Source organism: Hemiscyllium ocellatum, chromosome 11 (assembly GCF_020745735.1).
Source record: "Hemiscyllium ocellatum isolate sHemOce1 chromosome 11, sHemOce1.pat.X.cur, whole genome shotgun sequence".
NCBI classification, from domain to species: Eukaryota; Metazoa; Chordata; class Chondrichthyes; order Orectolobiformes; family Hemiscylliidae; genus Hemiscyllium; species Hemiscyllium ocellatum.
The window spans coordinates 907,252-927,435 of NC_083411.1; the positions used below are offsets into that span (position 1 = coordinate 907,252).

Here is a 20,184-nt window from a genome sequence, read left to right on the forward strand (position 1 = left end):
TCACAGTGAAGAGTGGTATTGAAGTAAGTCAGACCTCTGCGATTTGGTGCTATTATTACATGTCTGACTTGTTTTGTTGGTTCCAAAGCAGCTGTCATTGTTTGTTTTATTGTCATTACAGATGATTTGTTCAAAGTGCACAAACTGAAGCCAAATATGAAATGGCGCCAAACTTTTGAGAATTACTTGAAGACCATGCCTCCCTATTATCTGTTGGTATGTGCAAATGTTCCTTTATTCTTTAATTCTATGTTTCTGTGGTCTCTGACCAATGCCAGCTAGGTCAGTGTTTATTGCCCATCTGTGATTGTCCTGGAAAAGTAACACTGAGCTGTCTCTAGAATTGCGGCATTCCATGGGATGTAGTGAAGCCCACAATGCTGTCAGGAAGGGAGTTCCAGGATATTGACCCTGCATGGTGAAGTAACCATGGTATAGTTCCAACATATGATGCTGATGTCTTAGAGTGCACAGGCATTTGGAAGGTGCTGTTGAAGGAGGTTTAGTGCGTTTCTGTGGTGTTTGAGTATTGTTGGAACTGCAGTCCTTCAGGCAAATGGGAATTCCATCACATTACTGACTTGTGCCTTGTAGAGGATGGACAGGCATTGGGGAGTCAGGAGGTGAGTTAGTCATCAGTATTCCTCCCCTTTGACCTACTCTTGTAGCCACTGTGTTTGTATGGTGAGTCCAGAAGCAATTCTGGTTCATGGTAACCTCCACATTGTTGTTTATAGGGGATTTTAACAATAGAAATGTTGTTAAATTATCAAAAACGGTTAGATTCTTTCTTGGGGGATTATCGCCCAACACTTGTGTGGCGCAAATGATACTTGCAAATGTCTAATCATTTTATTTATATTCTTAGCCATTGAAAAAAGCTCTGCGGATGATGGGAGCTCCCAATTTGATCAATGACAATAGCATCGATTGTGGGCTCAGTTACAGTGTCATTTCTTACCTCAAGAAACTCAGCCAACAGGTAAGAAACAAATCAAGTTCCATATCCTCGGATAGGGTGGCTCTCAGATGACAGCTTTGACAGAACAGTGTAATGACATGGATGAAGAACTGGTTAGCAGGTATAAAACAATAAGTAGGAATAAACAGGTCATTTTTTAAGTGACCACCGATGACTAGAAGGGTTCTGCAGGGATCACTGATTGTGAATAGCTAGGATCCAATGCAAATTAATAATTTAGATGAGGAAACTAAATATTATATGTCCAAAACAACACACAGCTCAGTGGGAAGGTGAATTGTAAGGAAGAGGCAGAGAGACTTCAGTTTCATTTGGACAAGTTGAGAGAGCCGGCAAATGCATGGTAAATAAGCAAAAACAAAAATGGATTTTTATTGGAATAGCAATAGATTTGAAAAGGGGAAGAGTAAAAAGACCTAGCTGTCCTTGTACACTAATTGCTGAAGTTAACATGCAGGCGTTGCAGAAGGTGAAGAAAGCAAATTGGATGTTGGCTTTCACAGCGGAAGGATTTGAGTACCGTAGCAAGTATGTCTTCCTGCAATTATACAGGGCCCTGGTGAGATCAGTGGATCTATCCTGCCTGATTTCCTTGTCATAAATTCATGCTGACTCTACCCAATCCTGTGACTGTTCTATAAGTTCTCAGCTATTAAGTCATTTGTAATGGACTCTAGCATTTTTCTCTTATTCTGGAACCAACCAGGAAAGAAGCTATTTTAGGCCTGGTAATATTAATGATCAGGTTAATGACCTAATAGTAAAGCATTATAAATGCAGAAAATAGAAATGGGTGGCCATTCAGGCCTTTGAGCCTGCTCTGTTGGCTGCTCATCCAATTCAGTATGCTGTTCCCGCTTTTTCCCTATGCCCTTTGATCACTTTAGCCCTAAGAACTAAATCTAACTCCTCCATAAAAATGTTTGGTGTGTAAGGCAGATGAACTTAGGGCTTGGATTGGTACCTGGGAGTATGACATTATTGCCATCACAGAGACTTGGTTGATGGAAGGGTATGACGATTGGCAACTAAATGTTCCAGGATATAGACGCTTCAGACAGTACAGTGAGAGAAGTAAAAGAGGAGGTGGAGTTGCATTGCTGGTCAGGGGCGATATCACTGACTAAAGGAGGACACTAAGGAGGGCTTGGGTAGTGAGGTGTTATGGGTGGAGCTGAGAAATAAGAAGGGTGCAGTTACACTGTTGGGGCTGTATTACAGACCTCCCAACAGTGAGCGTGAGGTAGAAGAACAAATAGGTAAACAGATTATGGAAAGATGTAGAGGAAATTGGGTAGTGGTGATGGGAGTTTTAATTTTCCCAACATTGACTGGGATACACTTACCACCAGAGGTCTGGATGGAGTAGAATTTGTACGAAGAGTCCAGGAGAGGTTTCTAGAGCAGTATGTCAATAGTCTGACGAGGGAAGGGGCCATATTGGACCTGGTAGTGGGGAGTGAGTCAGAAAAAGTGGTAGAAGTTGCGGTGGGGGATTTCTTTGGGAACAGTGACCACAATTCTGTAAGTTTTAGAATACTCGTAGTTAAAGAAGAGAGTGGTCCTCAGGGAAGATACTAAACTGGGCCAAAATTAGGCACGAGCTGGGAAAGGTGGATTGGACACAGCTATTTGAGGGAAGTCCACATTTGAGATGTGGGAGGCTTTCAAAGATAGGTTAATGGCAGTGCAGGATAGGCATGTCTCGTTGAAGATAAAGGATGGGAAGGGCAAGATTCTTAAGCCGTGGATGACAGGAGAAATTGTACGACTAGTCAAGAGGAAAAGGGAAGCGTATATAAGGTCTAGGCAGATAAGAACAGACGGGCCCTGGAGGAATATCGGAAGAGTGGGATAAGTCTTAAACAAAGAGTCAAGCGAGCGAAAAAGGGTCATGGAATAGCTTTAGTGAGCAGAATTAAGAAAAATCCCAAAGCATTTTATTCTTACATAAGAAGCAAGTGGGTAACTAGAGAAAGGATTGGTCCACTAAAAGATAATGAAGGCAGACTGTGTGCCGAACCTGAGAGAATGGGCGAGATTCTGAATGATTACTTTGCATCAGTGTTCACTGAGGAGAGGAACATGATGAATCTTGAGATTAGTGATAGAAATTTGATTAGTCTGGATCACGTTGGCATAAGTAGGGAAGATGTGTTGGGTAGGCTAGAGGTTATTAAGGTGGACAAATCCCCAGGACCGGATGGGATCTATCACAGCTTGCTGAGGGAGGCAAGAGAGGAAATAGCTGGCACCCTGACAGATATCTTTGTGGCATCCTTAAATACAGGTGAGGTGCCAAGGACTTGAAGGGTAGCTTATGTTGTCCCCTTGTACAAGAAGCTGAAAAATGTGTTGCTGGAAAAGCGCAGCAGGTCAGGCAGCATCCAAGGAGCAGGAGAATCGACGTTTCAGGCATAAGCCCTTCTTCAGGAATAAGGAAGGTGTGCCAAGCAGGCTAAGATAAAAGGTAGGGAGGAGGGACTTGGGGGAGGGGCGTTGGGAATGCGATAGGTAGAAGAAGGTTAAGGTGAGGGTGATAGGCTGGAGTAGGGGGTGGGGACGGAAGGGTCGGGAAGAAGATTGCAGGTTAGGAAGGCAGTGCTGAGTCCGAGAGTTGGGACTGGGAGATAAGGCGGGGGAGGGGAAATGAGGAAGGTAGAGAAATCTGCATTCATCCCTTGTGGTTGGAGGGTTCCTAGGCGGGAGATGAGGTGCTCTTCCTTCTAGGCGTCGTGTTGCCATGGTCTGACGATGGAGGAGGCCAAGGACCTGCATGTCCTTGGCGGAGTGGGAGGGGGAGTTGAAGTGTTAAGCCACGAGGCGGTTGGGTTGGTTGGTCCGGGTGTCCCAGAAACGTTTCTCTGAAACGTTCCGCAAGTAGGCGGCGTGCCTCCCCAAAGTAGATGAGGCCACGTTGGGTGCAGCGGATGCAGTAAATGATGTGTGTGGAGCTGCAGGTGAATTTGTGGCAGAGATGGAAGGATCACTTGGGGCCTTGGAGGGAGGTGAGGGGGGGAGGTGTGGGCGCAAGTTTTGCATTTTTTGCGGTTGCAGGGGAAGATATCGGGATTGGAGGTTGGGTTGGTGGGGGGGTTTGGACCTGACAGTGTTGCGGAAGGAGTGGTCTTTCTGGAACGCTGATAGGGGAGTGGAGGGAAATATATCCCTGGTGGTGGGGTCTGTTTGGAGGTGGTGGAAATAACAACAGATGATACGATGTATCTGGAGATTGGTGGGGTGGTAGGTGAGGACTAGTGGGGTTTTGTCCTGGTGGCGATTGGAGGGGCAGGGTTCAATGGCAGAGGAGTGGCAAGTGGAGGAGATGCGGTGGAGGGCATCGTCGATCCCGTCTGAGGGGAATTGCGTCTTTGAAGAAGGAGGCCATCTGGGTTGTTTGGTATTGGAATTGGTCCTCCTGGGAGCAGATGCGGCGGAGGTGAAGGAATTGGGAATATGGGATGGCGTTTTTACAGGGGGCAGGGTGGGAGGAGGTGTAATCTAGGTAGCTGTGGGAGTCGCTCATGATTAGATTAGATTACTTACAGTGTGGAAACAGGCCCTTCGGCCCAACAAGTCCACACCGACCCGCCGAAGCGCAACCCACCCATACCCCTACATATACCCCTTACCTAACACTATGGGCAATTTAGCATGGCCAATTCACCTGACCCGCACATCTTTGGACTGTGGGAGGAAACCGGAGCACCCGGAGGAAACCCACGCAGACACGGCGAGAACGTGCAAACTCCACACAGTCAGTCGCCTGAGGCAGGAATTGAACCCAGGTCCCTGGCGCTGTGAGGCAGCAGTGCTAACCACTGTGCCACCGTGCCGCCCTGAGTCGGTCGGTTTGTAGTAAATGTCTGTGTTGAGTTGGTCGCCTGAGATAGAAATGGAGAGATCTAGGAAGGGGAGGGAGGAGTCTGAGACGGTCCAGGTAAATTTGAGGTCGGGGTGGAAGGAGTGAGTAAAGCGGATGAACTGTTCAACCTCCTCATGGGAGCACGAGGCAGCGCTGATATAGTCATTTGATGTAGCGGAGGAAAAGGTTGGGGGTGGTGCCAGTGTAGCTGCAGAAGATGGACTGTTCCAAGTATCCGACAAAGAGGCAGGCATAGCTGGGGCTCTTGCGGGTATCCATGGCTACTCTTTTGGCTTGGAGGAAGTGGGAAGATTGGAAAGAGAAGTTGTTCAGAGTGAGGACCAGTTCAGTCAGTCGAAGGAGGGTGTCAGTGGAAGGGTACTGGTTGATACGGCGGGAAAGGAAGAAGCGGAGGGCTTGGAGGCCTTCATGATGGGGGATGGAAGTGTACAGGGACTGGACGTCCATCATGAAGATAAGGCGTTGGGGGCCGGGGAAGCGAAAATCATGGAGGAGGTGGAGGGTGTGGGTGGTGTCCCGAATGTAGGTGGGCAGGATTCTCCTGCTGTTTGGATGCTGCCTGACCTGCTGCGCTTTTCCAGCAACACATTTTTCAGCTCTGATCTCCAGCATCTGCAGTCCTCACTTTCTCCCCCCAGTACAAGAAGGGTAGTAGGGATAATCCGGGTAAATACAGACCAGTGAACGTGACGTTGGTGGTGGGGAAGTTGCTGGAGAGGGTACTAAGGGATAAAAGTAGAGAGCCTGAAGTGTGGAGAGATAAGCTGGAGGAAGGTGGGGGTGAGGAGAAAGTAGCATAGAGTACAATAGGTGAGTGGGGGAGGGGATGAAGGTGACAGGTCAGGGAGGAGAGGGTGGAGTGGATAGGTGGAAAAGGAGATAGGCAGGTAGGACAAGTCCGGACATGTCATGGGGACAGTGCTGAGCTGGAAGTTTGGAACTAGGGTGAGGTGGGGGAAGGGGAAATGATGAAACTGTTGAACTCCACATTGATGCCCTGGGGTTGAAGTGTTCCGAGGCAGAAGATGAGGCGTTTAACAGTTTCCTCATTTCCCCTTCCCCCACCTCACCCTAGTTCCAAACTTCCAGCTCAGCACTGTCACCATGACTTGTCCGCACTTGTCCTACCTGCCTAGCTCCTTTTCCCCGGCCCCCAACGCCTCATCTTCACAACGGATATCCAATCTCTCTACACCTCCATCCGCCATGACCAGGGCCTCCAAGCCCTCCGTTTTTTCCTCTCCAGACGTCCCCAACAGTACCCTTCCACCGACACTCTCATTCGTTTGGCCGAACTGGTCCTCACCCTTCACAATTTCTCCTTTGAATCCTCCCACTTCCTCCAGACCAAAGGGGTAGCCATGGGCACACGTATGGGCCCCAGCTATGCCTGTCTCTTTGTTGGCTACGTAGAACAGTTGATCTGCTGTAATTACACCGGCACCACTCCCCACCTCTTCCTCCGCTACATTGATGACTGCATTGGCGACACCTTGTGCTCTCGCGAGGAGGTTGAGCAATTCATCAACTTCACCAACACATTCCACCCTGACCTTAAATTTACCTGGACCATCTCTGACACCTCCCTCCCCTTCCTGGACCTCTCCATCTCCATTAATGACGACCGACTTGACACTGACATTTTTTACAAACCCACCGACTCCCACAGCTACCTGGATTACACCTCTTCCCACCCTATCTCTTGCAAAAATGCCATCCCGTATTCCCAATTCCTCCGTCTCCACCGTATCTGCTCCCAGGAGGACCAGTTCCACCATAGAACACACCAGATGGCCTCCTTCTTTAGAGACCGCAATTTCCCTTCCCACGTGGTTAAAGATGTTCTCCAACGCATCTCGTCCACATCCCGCATCTCCGCCTTCAGACCACACCCCTCCAACCGTAACAAGTTCAGAACGCCCCTGGTGCTCACCTTCCACCCTACAAACCTTCGCATAAACCAAATCATCCGCCGTCATTTCCGCCACCTCCAAAAAGACTCCACCACCAGGGATATATTTTCCTCCACACCCCTTTCCACCTTCCGCAAAGACTGTTCCCTCCGTGACTACCTGGTCAGGTCCACACCCTCCCACAACCCACCCTCCCATCCTGGCACTTTCCCCTGCCACCACAGGAACTGTAAAACCTGTGCCCACACCTCCTCCCTCACCTCTATCCAAGGGCCTAAAGGAGCCTTCCACATCCATCAAAGTTTTACCTGCACATCCACTAATATCATTTATTGTATCCGTCGCTCCCGATGCGGTCTCTTCTACATTGGGGAGACTGGACGCCTCCAAGCAGAGCGCTTTAGGGAATATCTCCGAGACACCCGCACCAATCAACTACACCGCCCCGTGGCCCAACATTTCAACTCCCCCTCCTACTCTGCCGAGGACATGGAGGTCCTGGGTCTCCTTCACCGCCGCTCCCTCACCACCAGACGCCTGGAGAAAGAAAGCCTCATCTTCCACCTCAGAACACTTCAACCCCAGGGCATCAATTTGGACTTCAACAGTTTCCTCATTTCCCCTACCCCCACCTCACCCTAGTTTCAAACTTCCAGCTCAGCACTGTCCCCATGACTTGTCCGGACTTGTCCGACCTGCCTAGCTCCTTTTCCACTTATCCACTCCACCCTCTCCTCCCTGACCTATCACCTTCATCCCCTCCCCCAGAGGCAGGCAAGATAGATTCATTTAAGATGCGTCTGGACAGATTCATGAGTAGGTGGGAAGCAGAGGAATACAAATGCTTAGGAATTGACCGACAGGTTTAGATAGAACATTTGGATCGGCTCAGGCTTGGAGGGTCGAAGGGCCTGTTCCTGGGCTGTAAATTTTTTTTGTTCTTTTCTGACTCTGGGTGAAGACATTTTTCCTTCTCTCAGCCCTAATTGGCCTACCGTGAATGCTTACCTTGAGCCCTGGTTCTGGATTCCCTGGCCATCGTGAAGATCTGCCTTGTCTTGTCCTGATGTAAGAGTGGTTATAATGTGAAATCCTTTCATATTCAGTTTTAAAATGAGAGATATTTTCCTGAAACTAGTTTCTTAAACTCAAAGGCAATTGCAAGAGTATGGGACCAGTTGACTAAAGTAGAATGGGAAAATAGGTTAAAAGGTAAAACAGAAGAGAAGCAGTGGCAGACATTGAAGGAGGTATTTTGTGACTCTCAAGAAAGGTATTTTCAATTGATAAGGACATACCATATTTGACTAATTAAGTCTATTAAAGAGAGTGCAAAATAAAAAGTATTTCATTCAGTGTTGCAAAGCTTAGTGATGGCCCAGAAAAAAGGAAACATTTAGAAACTAGCAAAGATTGACTATAAAAATAATAGAAATTGAGAGTATGGAAGAGTGGATGTAGGTTCGCTCACTGACTGGAAGGTTTGTTTTCAGACATTTCGTCACCATACTAGGTAACATCTTCAGTGAGCCTCTAGAAGAACCACGGGTGGTGTAGCCCACTTTCAACTTATATGTTTGGGTTTCCTTGGATTGGTGATGTCATTTCCTGTTCTTTTTCTCATGAGGCGGTAAATGGGATCCAAGTCAATGAGTTTGTTATAGAGTCATAGAGATGTACAACATGGACTCATCCATGCCAACCAGATATCCCAATCCAATCTAGTCCCACCCGGCCCCTATCCCTCCAAACCCTTCATAATCATATACCCATCCAGATGCCTTTTAAATGTTGCAATTGTACTCGCCTCCACCACTTCCTCTGGCAGCTTATTTCATACACGTACCACCCTTTGCGTGAAAAAATTGCCCCTTAGGTCTCTTTTATATCTTTCCCCTCTCACGCTAAACCTATGCCCTCTAGTTCTGGACTCACCCACCCCAGAGAAAAAACTTTGTCTATTGATCTATCCATGCCCCCCATGATTTTATGAACACCTATAAGGTCCCCCCTCCCCACCTCCCAGCAAGCCTCCGACCCTCCAGGGAAAACAACCCCAGCCTATTCAACCTCTCCCTATAGCTCAAACCCTCCAACCCTGGCTACATCCTTGTAAATTTTTTCTGCGCCCTTTCAAGTTTCATAACAACTTTCCGATAGGAAGACCAGAATTGCACGCAATATTGCAACAGTGGCCTAACAAATGTCCTGTACAGTCGCAACATGACCTCCCAACTCCTGTACTCAATACTCTGACCAATAAAGGAAAGCATACCAAACGCCGCCTTCACTATCCTATCTACCTGTGACTCCACTTTCAAGGAGTTATGAACCTGCACTCCAAGGTCTCTTTGTTTAGCAACACTCCGTAGGACCTTACCATTAAGTGTATAAGTCCTGCTAAGATTTGCTTTCCCAAAATGCAGCACCTCACATTTATTTAAATTAAACTCCATCTGCCACTTCTCAGCCCATTGGCCCATCTGTATTGATAGAGTTCTGGTTGGAATGCCATGCTTCTAGGAATTCTAGTGCATGGCTCTGTTTGGCTTGTTCTAGGATGGATGTGTTGTCCCAGTCAAAGTGGTCTCCTTCCTCATCCGTGTGTAATGATACTAGTGAGGGTGGGTCATGTCTTTTTGTGGCTAGTTGATGGTTCCAACCTGCCAGCTCAGCACCATCCTCATGACCTGTCCTACCTGCCATTCTTCCTTCCCACCTATCCACTTGACCCTCCTCTCTGACTTATCACCTTCATCTCTCTCTCTCTCTCTCCCCCCCCCCCCCCCCCCCCCCCCCCCCCCCCCCCCCCCATCCACCTATTGTACTCTTGGCTACCTTCTCCCCAGCCCCACCCCCTCCCAGTTATCTTTCCACCCCGGAGGCTCCCTGTCTCATTCCCGATGAAGAGCTTTTGCCCGAAACGTCGATTTTCCTGCTCCTCAGATGCTGCCTGACCTGCTGTGCTTTTCCAGCACCATTCTAATCTTGACTCTGATCTCCAGAATCTGCAGTGCTCACTTTCGCCTGCCTGCATGATGATTTACTGGGTTTCTTCTGTGAGTTGGATGTCTTTCACTGTTGTTTCTAATGCTGCAAAGAAATCTTCCTTGTCCGCATCCTGGAAGTTGTAATTTAATCCTCTTAGTAAGACTGCTTTTGCGATGTCTGTTAGCGGTTGGTCAGATAAGTTTGTTTTTTAATCCATGCTTTTGTGTTGTCAGTGTTGTTATTTTGGGTAAGTTTGTCTACTTTTTTCTGTAGGTCTAGTATTTTCATTTTCTGTATTTCTCACTGTCTAATGTCTGTGGCTTTTTGTACAGCGTCTGTCCATTCATGGTCTGTTGCATGACTGAGTAAAGATTTTTGGTGCAAAACTTTCCGCTTGTATTCACGGAGTCTGTTGTGGGCATCATTGATCATTTCTCTGAGAAGCATGGCATTCCAACTGGAACTCTATAAACAAAAATTGACTTGGAACCCATTTTGTAATGAGTGCGTTCACATGAAGAGTCCAAGAAAGCTTGTTGTGAATGACCACTTCTATGAGCTTTACACTCTCCACTCATTCCACCTCTGTGCTGTGTTAATGTGTAGGGGGGCATGAGCAACATCCTGCCAAAAGTCTATAATGAGTTCCTTGGTTTTGCCGGCATTGAGAGCTAGGTTATTGTAATTGCACCATTTTTCCCGGTCTTCCATCTCCTGTCTGTAGTCTTTTTTGTCACCATCTGAGATTCGACCGACTATGGTGGTGTCATCAGCGAATGTGTAAATGGCATTAGTCTGGTATTTGGCGACACACGCGAGGAGCTACGCCAAAAGGCTAAAGCGTTTAGTAGAAGTCTCGCACCACTCCATCCACTCCACCCAAAATTCCTGAAGACTGCCAAAGATACCAAGATAGAAGAGGATGAAATAATGGTCTCCTTTGATGTAACAGCCCTGTTCATATCCATCAACATCAGTCTGGCCAAGGAAACGCTGTCTACACTGAGAAAAACCAAAAACATATACACGAAACATCGCCAACAAGGACAGTATCACTACGTTAGTGGACCTATGCCTTACCACACACTTCACCTTCAACCACAAACCTATGGAACACCCATGGGATCTCCCATACCAGGGTTCTTAGCAGAGGCAGTAATGCAGAGACTCTAACAAACAGCTCTGCCAACCATCCAAACTAAACTTTGGATCCACTACATGGATGACACCTTTGTCATCACCAAACAAAACAAATTAGAGGAAACCTTCAAGACCATCAACAATATCCTTACTGGCATAACATGCACTGAAGAGGAGGAAAACAATAACAAACTGCCATTCCTAGATGTTGTAGTAGAGCAAACAGCCAATGGGGAACTTCAAACCAACATACACAGGAAAAAAAACACATACGGACCAAATATTGAACTACAAAAGCAATCCATCTCAACATCCACAAACGAAGCTGCATTAGAACATTATTTCAATGAGCCACCACACACTGCAGCACAGAGGACAATCACCTATACAGTGTATTGAAAAAGAATGGGTATCCAATGAACACAGTCTGCTGATTTCTCACAACAAACCCAAACAAGCAGACAAAATGCGTCCAGAAGCCTTAGTCACTTTCCCCTACATCAAAGACTACTCAGACCCCTTGGCATCATGGTAGCCCACAAACCCCCAACACACTGACCTTGAAAGACCCTATACAGACAATAAGTGAACTAATGTCGTTTACAAAATACCTTGCAAGGACTGTAACAAACACTACGTTGGACAGACAGGCAGAAAACTAGCCACGAGGATACATGAACATCAACCAGCCACAAAAAGGCATGTGTATCTCGTATCTTTACACACGGATGAGGAAGGACACCATTTCTACTGGGACAACACATTCATCCTAGGACAAACCAAACTGAGACATGCCAAAGAATTCCTAGAAGCATGGCATTCCAACCAGAACTGTATGAACAAACAGACTTGAATCCCATTTACCACCCCTGGGAAACAGAACAGAAAATGACAACACCAACCCAAGGAAACCCAAACATATAAATTGACAGCGGGCTACACCACCAGTGCTTCAACCGGAGGTTCACAGAAGATGTTACCTTGTATGGTGGCGAAACGTCTGAAAACAAACTTTCCAGCTCATCAAGCAAACCTATATCCAGATCCTCAACCTGAGCTACAAATCTTCTCATAACTCACTAGTATGGAAGACTTTTACATGAGTGAATGATTAGGTTCTGGAATGCACTGTCTGAGAGTTTTTGGAGCCTGGTTCAATTGAAACATTAAAAATGAAATGGAATTAATAATGAAAAGGAAGAATGTGCCTGGAAAGGGAATGACAGTTAATAAATTTCTCCATCAGAGTGTCAGCATAGACACAACAGGCTGAATGGCCACTCATTCTGTGCCTTTCAGGAGAAGTGGGATTACCGAATGAGGGAAAAAGGAATAGAGGATCATGCTGATCTCGTTCGATGAGGAAGGGTGGAGGTTTGACATTCGGATTAGGCATGTTGGGTTGAATGACCTCTTTTGTTGTTTTTTTGTACTTTTCTTCTGGCTGATTTGAGCTGGGAGCCTAGTGATTCAGCTCTGGCTCAGTTGGTTCTATTCTCGTTCCTGAATTTCAAAGTTCAAGTCCCACTCCTCGATCTTGAGGGCAGAATCATGGCCAGCACTCCTGTGCAACATTAAAGGAGTGCTCACAGATGTACCACCCTACAGATGGGACATTAAACCAAAGCCCTCATATATTTATTTAAGGGGATGTAGAAGATTATTGTAATGTTGTTGTAGAAATTTGCAGTATTACATATAGAAATTCGGTGCTGCGAGTCCACCACAGTAGGAACAGTCTGGGAGCTACTCACAGGTGTTTCTGATGCCTCTGAATTGGGTGAAATTTCTACTGTGGACTTGAGTTTGTAATAAAATGTATGTAACATAAAGTTGTTTTGTGTTTCAGGCCAAAATAGAGTCCGATCGTATAATTGCATCTGTTGGGAAAAAGAGCCCACAAGAGTTGGGAATCAAAGTTAAAAACCAGTCTAGTGTTCTGTCTCTGGCTCATCGCAGAGACTTCAAGCAGCTCCTGCAAGGAATTTCTGGGGAAGTGCCCCTCAGGCCCATGGAACTAAATATGAAGGAGTTTGCTGGCTTTCAGATTGCAATCCTAAACAAGGTAAACACTGCTTCCATGACAATATTTGGTTGAACAGGAATTGTTTTTTGTGTTGTAACAGAAGTTCCATTCCTTTGTTAATGTTGCAAAGATAACTGAATGAGTCTTCAGTGGCGTGTGGATTTGTCATTGAATCATACAGCATGGAAACAAAGCCTTCAGGCTAACCATGTTCCCAAACTAAACAAATCCTACTTGCCTGCATTTGGCCCATATCTTTCGGAACCTTTCCTACTCATTTACTTGTCCAAAATTTTTAAAATGTTGTTAACTGTACCTGCATCCACCACTTCCTGTGGAAGTTCATTCCACACACTAACAGCTTTCTGTAAAGATGTTGCCTTCATGTCTTTTTTAAATCTTTCTCATCTCGCCTTAAAGATATGCCCTTTACTTTTGAACGCCCCCACCATAGGGGAAAAAAACTTTTGCTATTCACCTTATCTACACCTGTCATGCTTTTGTAAACCTCTATAAGGTCACCCCTCAACTTCCTACACTCGAGTGAAAAAAGCTCAAGCCTATTTTTATAACCCAAGCCCTCCATTCTCTGCAACATCTTGGTAGATCTTTTCCAAACCCCCTCCAGTTTAATAATAATCTTCCTTTAACTGAGTGACCAGACTATACACAGCATTCCAGAAGAGGCTTCACCAAAGTCCTGTACAATCTCACCACAACGTCCCAGCTCCTATACTCCTATAGTGAAGAAAAAAGAATAAATTCACTGCTGTTCACAAATGCCATCAGCTGTTTAGACTTTGGAATCAAAAACATGATTTCTAAATTAGTGGATGACTACACCTCCAATTTTAGTGTCATCTGCAAACTTGCTCACTATACCTCCTGTGTTCATATCCAAATCATTTATATAAATGACCAAAAGCAGTGGACCCAGCACAGTTCTTTATGGTACACCGTTGGTCACAGGCCTCCAGTGTGAAAAGCATCCCTCCACCACCACCCTCTTTCTTCTACCTTCGAGCAAATTCTGTATTGAAGTGGCCAGTTCTCCCTGTATTCCATGAGATCTAACCTTGCTAACCAGTCTACCATGAGGAACCTCGTTGAACACCTTCCTGAACACCATATAGGTCACTTCCACCCCTTTTTGTTACTGCTTCAAAAAGCTCAATCATGTTAGTGAGACATATTTCTCACACACAAAGCCATGTTGACGATCCCTAATCAGTCCTTGCCTATCCAAATACATGTAAATCCTGTCTCTCAGGATTCCCTCCAACACTTTGCCCAAAATGGCAGGCTCACTGGTCTATGGTTCCTTGGCTTTTCCCAACATAATGGCACCATGTTAGCCAACTTCCAGTCTTCCAGACCTCGCCTGTAACTATCTATGATGCAAACAGAGTTAAAAATCACACAAAACCAGGTTATAATCCAACAGGTTTAATTGGAAGCACGAGCTTTCAGAGCGCTGCTCCTTCATCGGGTGGCTGTGGAATATAAGATTGTAAGACAGAATTTCTAGGAAACGTTACATCACACTGTAAACGCTTGCTTATAAACTGTCTCACAATTTTATGCTCCACAACCACCTGATGAAGGAGCAGCGCTCTGAAAGCTAGTTCTTCCAATTAAGCCTGTTGGACTATAACCTGGTGTGTGATTTTTAACTTTCTACACCGCAGTCCAACACCTGCATTTCCAAATAGCTCTACTAGAAGCCCAGCAATCACTTCCCCAGCTTCCCACAGAGTTCTAGGGTACACCTAGAGTCATACAGATGTACAGCACGGAAACAGACCCTTCGGTCCAACCCGTCCATGCCGACCAGATATCCTAATCCAGTCTAGTCCCCTTTGCCAGCATTTGACCCATATCCCTCTAAACCCTTCCTATTCATGTACTCATCCAGATACCTTTTAAATTTTGTATTTAGATAGAAATGTACAGCACAGAACAGGCCCTTTGGCCCATGATGTTGTGCCGAGGATAAATCCTGATGTAAACTAAAATAACTTGACCTACGCATCCCTCAATTCACTGCTATCCATGTGCATGTCCAGCAGTCGCTTAAATGTCCCTAATGACTCTACTTTCACCACCACTGCTGGCAACACATTCCATGCATTCACAACTCTCTGCATGAAGAACCTTCCTCTGATGTCCCCTCTATACCTTCCTCCTAATATCTTAAAGCTATGACTCCAATCAATCCTTTGTCGACCTGTCTTATCACCTCCTCAGAGAACTCAATAAGATTTGTGAGGCATGACCTGCTCCTCGCAAAGCCATGCTGACTGTCTTTGATCACACGATGCTTTGCCAAATAGTCATAAATCCTATCCCTCAGTACTTTTTCCAAACCTTTGCTGACCATAGAGGTAAGACTGACTGGTCTGTAATTGCCAGGGATTGCCCTATTATCCTTGTAAAGAGGAACAACTTTTGCCTCCTTCCAATCTTCAGGTATGACTCCTGTAGAGAGTGAGGAAGCAAAGATCTTTGCCAGCGGCTTAGCAATCTCCTTTCTTGCTTCCCGAAGCAGCCTGGGATAAATCTGGTCTGTCCCTGGGGACTTACCAATCTTAATGTTTGCCAAAATTTCCAACACATCAACTTCTTCAATCTTGATCTGGTCAAGCCTGTATCCCAGCTCCTCAAAGTTCTCATTCGCAACAAGGTCCCTTTCCTTAGTGAAAACCGAGGGAAAGCCCCAAAAATGGGTTTTTTCCTTACCTGCTCAGACTCTACACAGAAGTTCCCTACGCTATCTCTGATCAGCCCTATCTTCTCCCAGATCATTCTCTTATTCCTCACATATGAGTAGAATGTCTTTGGGTTCTCCCTAATCCTTCCTGCCAAACCTTTTTCGTGCCCCCTCCTGGCTCTCCTCAGTCCATTTCTGAGCTCCTTTCTAGCAAGCCTGTAATCCTCTAAAGCTGTGCTAGATCCTTGCTTCGTCCACCTTCCGTAAGCTGCCTTCTGTCTACGTACTGAGTAAGGAAACTCTCCTGATCACACCTGACAAAAACTGTTCCATCCAAACCATCTGCACTAAGAAGGTTCCAGTCAATACTGGGAAAGTTGAAGTAACCCATAACAACAACCCTGCTACATCTGAATTTTTCCAAACTCTGCCAGCCTATGAGTTCTTCAATCACTCTACTGCTATTGGGAGGTTCTGTAGAAAACCCCCAGTCAAATGGCTGCTCCCCTGCTGTTCCTAACTTCCACCCATACTGACTCATTAGACAAACCTTCTTCAACAGCCTTTGTTTCTGTAGCTGTGATGCACTCTCTGATTAGCAATGCTACACCCCCTCCTCTTTTTTTCCATCCTCCCTGTGTTTTTTAAATGTTCTAAACACTGGAACATCTAGCAACCGTTCCTGCCCCTGTGAAACCCACGTCTCTGTTACGGCCACAGCATCATATCCTCAAGTACTGATCCATGCTCTAAGTTCATCACTCTTATTTCGCACACTCCTTGCATTAAAGCAGACACACTTTAACCGATTCCTTTGCTTCATGGAATGAGAAACAATAGACAATAGGTGTAGGAGTAGGCCATTCTGCCCTTTGAGCCTGCACCACCATTAATATGATCATGGCTAATCATCCTTAATCAGTATCCTGTTCCTGCCTTATCTCCATAACCCTTAATTCCACAATCCTTGAGAGCTCTATCCAACTCTTTCTTAAATGAATCCAGGGACTGGGCCTCCACTGCCCTCTGGGGCAGAGCATTCCACGCAGCCACCACTCTCTGGATGAAGAAGTTTCTCCTCATCTGTCCTAAATGGTTTCCCCCCGTATTTTTAAGCTGTGTCCTCTGATTCAGCACTCACCCATCAGCGGAAACATGTTCCCTGCCTCCAGAGTGTCTAATCCTTTAATAATCTTATGTCTCAATCATATCCCCTCTCAGCCTTCTAAACTCAAGGGTATACAAGCCCAGTCGCTCCAGTCTTTCAGGGTAAGGTAATCCCGCCATTCCAGGAATTGACCTCGTGAACCTACGCTGCACTCCCTCAATAGCCAGAATGTCTTTCCTCAAATTTGGAGACCAGAACTGCACACAGTACTCCAGGTGTGGTCTCACCAGGGCCCTGTACAGCTGCAGAAGAGCCTCTTTGCTTCTATACTCAATCCCTCTTGTTATGAAGGCCAGCATGCTATTAGCCTTCTTCACTACCTGCTGTACCTGCATGCTTACCTTCATTGAATGGTGTGCAAGAACACCCAGATCTCTCTGTACTGCCCCTTTACCTAAATTGATTTCATTTAGGTAGTAATCTGCCTTCCTGTTTTTGCCACTAAAGTGGATAACCATACATTTATCCACATTAAACTGCATCTGCCATGCATCTGATCACTCACCTAACTTGTCCAGGTCACCCTGTAATCTCCTAACATCCTCATCACATTTCACCCTGCCACCCAGCTTAGAATCATCAGCAAATTTGCTAATGTTATTACTATTACCATCTTCTATATCATTAACATATATTGTAAAAAGCTGTGGTCCCAGCACTGATCCCTGTGGTACCCCACTGGTCACTGCCTGCCATTCCGAAATGGAGCCGTTTATCGCTACTCTTTGTTTCCTATCAGCCAACCAACTTTCAATCCAAGTTAGTACTTTGCCCCCAATACCATGCGCCCTAATTTTGCTCACTAACCTCCTATGTGGGACTTCTTCAAAAGCTTTCTGAAAGTTCAGGTACACTACATCTACTGGATCTCCCTCGTCCATTTTCAGAGTTACATCCTCAAAAAATTCCAGGAGATTAGTCAAGCATGATTTGCCCTTCATAAATCCATGCTGACTCTGACCTATCCTGTTACTACTATCCAGATGTGTCGTAATTTCCTCCTTTATAATAGACTCCAGCATCTTTCTCACCACTGAGGTCAGATTAACTGGTCTATAATTTCCTGCTTTCTCTCTCCCACCTTTCTTAAAAAGTGGTACAATATTAGCCACCCTCCAATCCGCAGGAACTGATCCCGAATCTATTGAACTCTGGAAAATAATCACCAATGCATCCATGATTTCTCGAGCCACCTCCTTCAGTACCCTGGGATGTAGACCATCAGGCCCCGGGGTCCTATCACCTTCAGACCTAACAGTCTCTCCAACACCAATTCCTGGCAAATATAAATTCTCTTCAGTTCAGGTCCTGCAGCCACTGTTACCTCCGGGAGATTGCTTGTGTCTTCCCCAGTGAACACAGATCTGAAGTACCAATTCAATTCTTCTGCCATTTCTTTGTTCCCCATAATATATTCCCCTGTTTCTGTCTTCAAGGGCCCAATTTTAGTCTTAACCATTTTTTTGCTTTCACATATATAAAAAACTTTTACAATCCTCCTTTATATTATTGGCCAGTTTACCTTCATACCTAATTTTTTCCTCGGTGTATTTCCTTCTTAGTAATCCTCTGTTGCTCTTTAAAAGCTTCCCAGTCCTCAGTTTTCCCACTTATCTTTGCTATGTTATACTTTTTCTCTTTTAACTTTGTGTTTCTTAACTTCCCTCGTCAACCACGGCCACCTATGCCTCCTCCTAGGATCTTTCTTCCTTCCTTTTTGGAATGAACCTTCCCGATAGATTCACTACATCCTGTCACTGCCCTAACTACAACTGACTCCCTCTCAGACATGTGGCTCTGATTCCCAACCCTCTGCCAAACTAGTTTAAACCCTCCCGAACCACATGAGCAAATCTCCCACCCAGGACATTTGTGCCCCTCCAGTTCAGGTGCAACCTGTCCTTCATGTACAGGTCCCACCTTCCCCAGAAGGTATCCCAGTGGTCTAAGTATCTGAAGCCCTCTTTCCTGCACCAGCCTCGCAGCCACGTGTTAAGCTGCATTTGCTGACTGTTCATCACCTCACTATCCTGTGGCACCGGTAGCAAATCTGAGATCACTACTCTACTCGTCCTGCTCTTCACCTTCCAACCTAACTCTGTAGTCACTTTCAGATCCTCAATCCCTTTCCTGGCTATATTATTGGTGACAATATGTACCACGACTTCTGGCTACTCCCCCTCCCCCTTCAGAATCCTGTAAACCCAACATCCCGGATCCTGGGGAGGCAACCATACCTATCGGAGTCCTGTTCTTGACCACAAGATCTCCTGTCAATCCGTCTAACCATCGAGTCCCCTACCACTAGCGTTTTTCTATTTTCCCCCCTTCCGTTCTGTGGCTCAGTGCCAGAGATGTGACATCCATGGCTTTCCCCTGGTAGGCCATCCCCACTAGCAGTATCCAAAACGGTATACTTATTGCTGAGGGGAACGGCCACAGGAGATCCCTGCTCTGACCATCGGTTCCATTTCCTCCCCCTGACAGTAACTCAGCTGTCCTTATCCTGTGTCTGAGGAGTGACCAACTCCCTATACATCCTCTCAATTTTCCCCTCAGCCTCTCGGATGATCTGTAGTTCATCCAGTTCCCTAACTCTGTTTTCGAGGAGCTGGAGTTAGGTGAACTTACCGCAGATGTGGTCGGCAGAGGCATGTGAAGTGTCTCTCACCTGCTATGTTCTGCAAGAGGAACATACAACTGCCCTAATATCCATATCCTGCAGCTCTGAAAGCCCACACAGAACTAAACAAGGAAGAGAAGAAAAGAAAAAAAAGTGAGAAAACCTGAAAACTTACCGAGTTTACAGACTCTTAGTAAGGTTAGAGAAAGTGGGTGGGAGGGAGGCCCTACGGTGTAGTGTCTCGGGTTTAGATCTCACCCACTTAAAAACTTCTCGGCAGCCTTTGTTTCTCTCTGCACTCTTTCCTCGCCGCTCTGTTCAAAGAATGTTGTTTTATACTCACCTTCCCAGCAGTCCTCCGCTCCTCCCTCGTACCTCTCAGCAAATTTGTACCAGCTTCCACCACTTCCTCTGGTAGCTTATTCCATACACCTGATCAGCTCCTGGAGATTTATCCACCTTTATGCATTTTAAGACATCCAGCACCATCACCTCTGTTAAAAGGACATTTTTCAAGAGGTCACCATCTATTTCCCCATATTTTGTTTTTCCATGTCCTGCACAGTAAGCAGTGATGCAAAATACTCTTGTAATATCTCCCCGACGTAGGATGCCTTGCTAATCTTTGGGTCCTATTGTCTCCCTAGTAACCCTTTTGTCTTCATGTATTTATAAAATCTCTTTGGATTCTCCTTAACCCTATGCGCCAAAGCTATCTCATGTTCCCTTTCTTCCCTCCTGATTT

General features: G+C 45.9%; 1 protein-coding gene across 3 annotated transcripts in view; it reads left to right on the forward strand.

Annotated features, from left to right (window-relative positions):
* Nucleotides 1-20,184, forward strand: part of ints6l (integrator complex subunit 6 like) — a 159,797-nt gene that overhangs the window by 110,547 nt on the left and 29,066 nt on the right. For all 3 annotated transcript variants that reach the window (XM_060832371.1, XM_060832372.1, XM_060832373.1), the window contains 3 exons: nt 122-216; nt 869-982; nt 12,762-12,977. In XM_060832371.1, the coding sequence (XP_060688354.1) occupies nt 122-216; nt 869-982; nt 12,762-12,977 (425 nt within the window). The remainder of the gene's footprint in view (nt 1-121; nt 217-868; nt 983-12,761; nt 12,978-20,184) is intronic.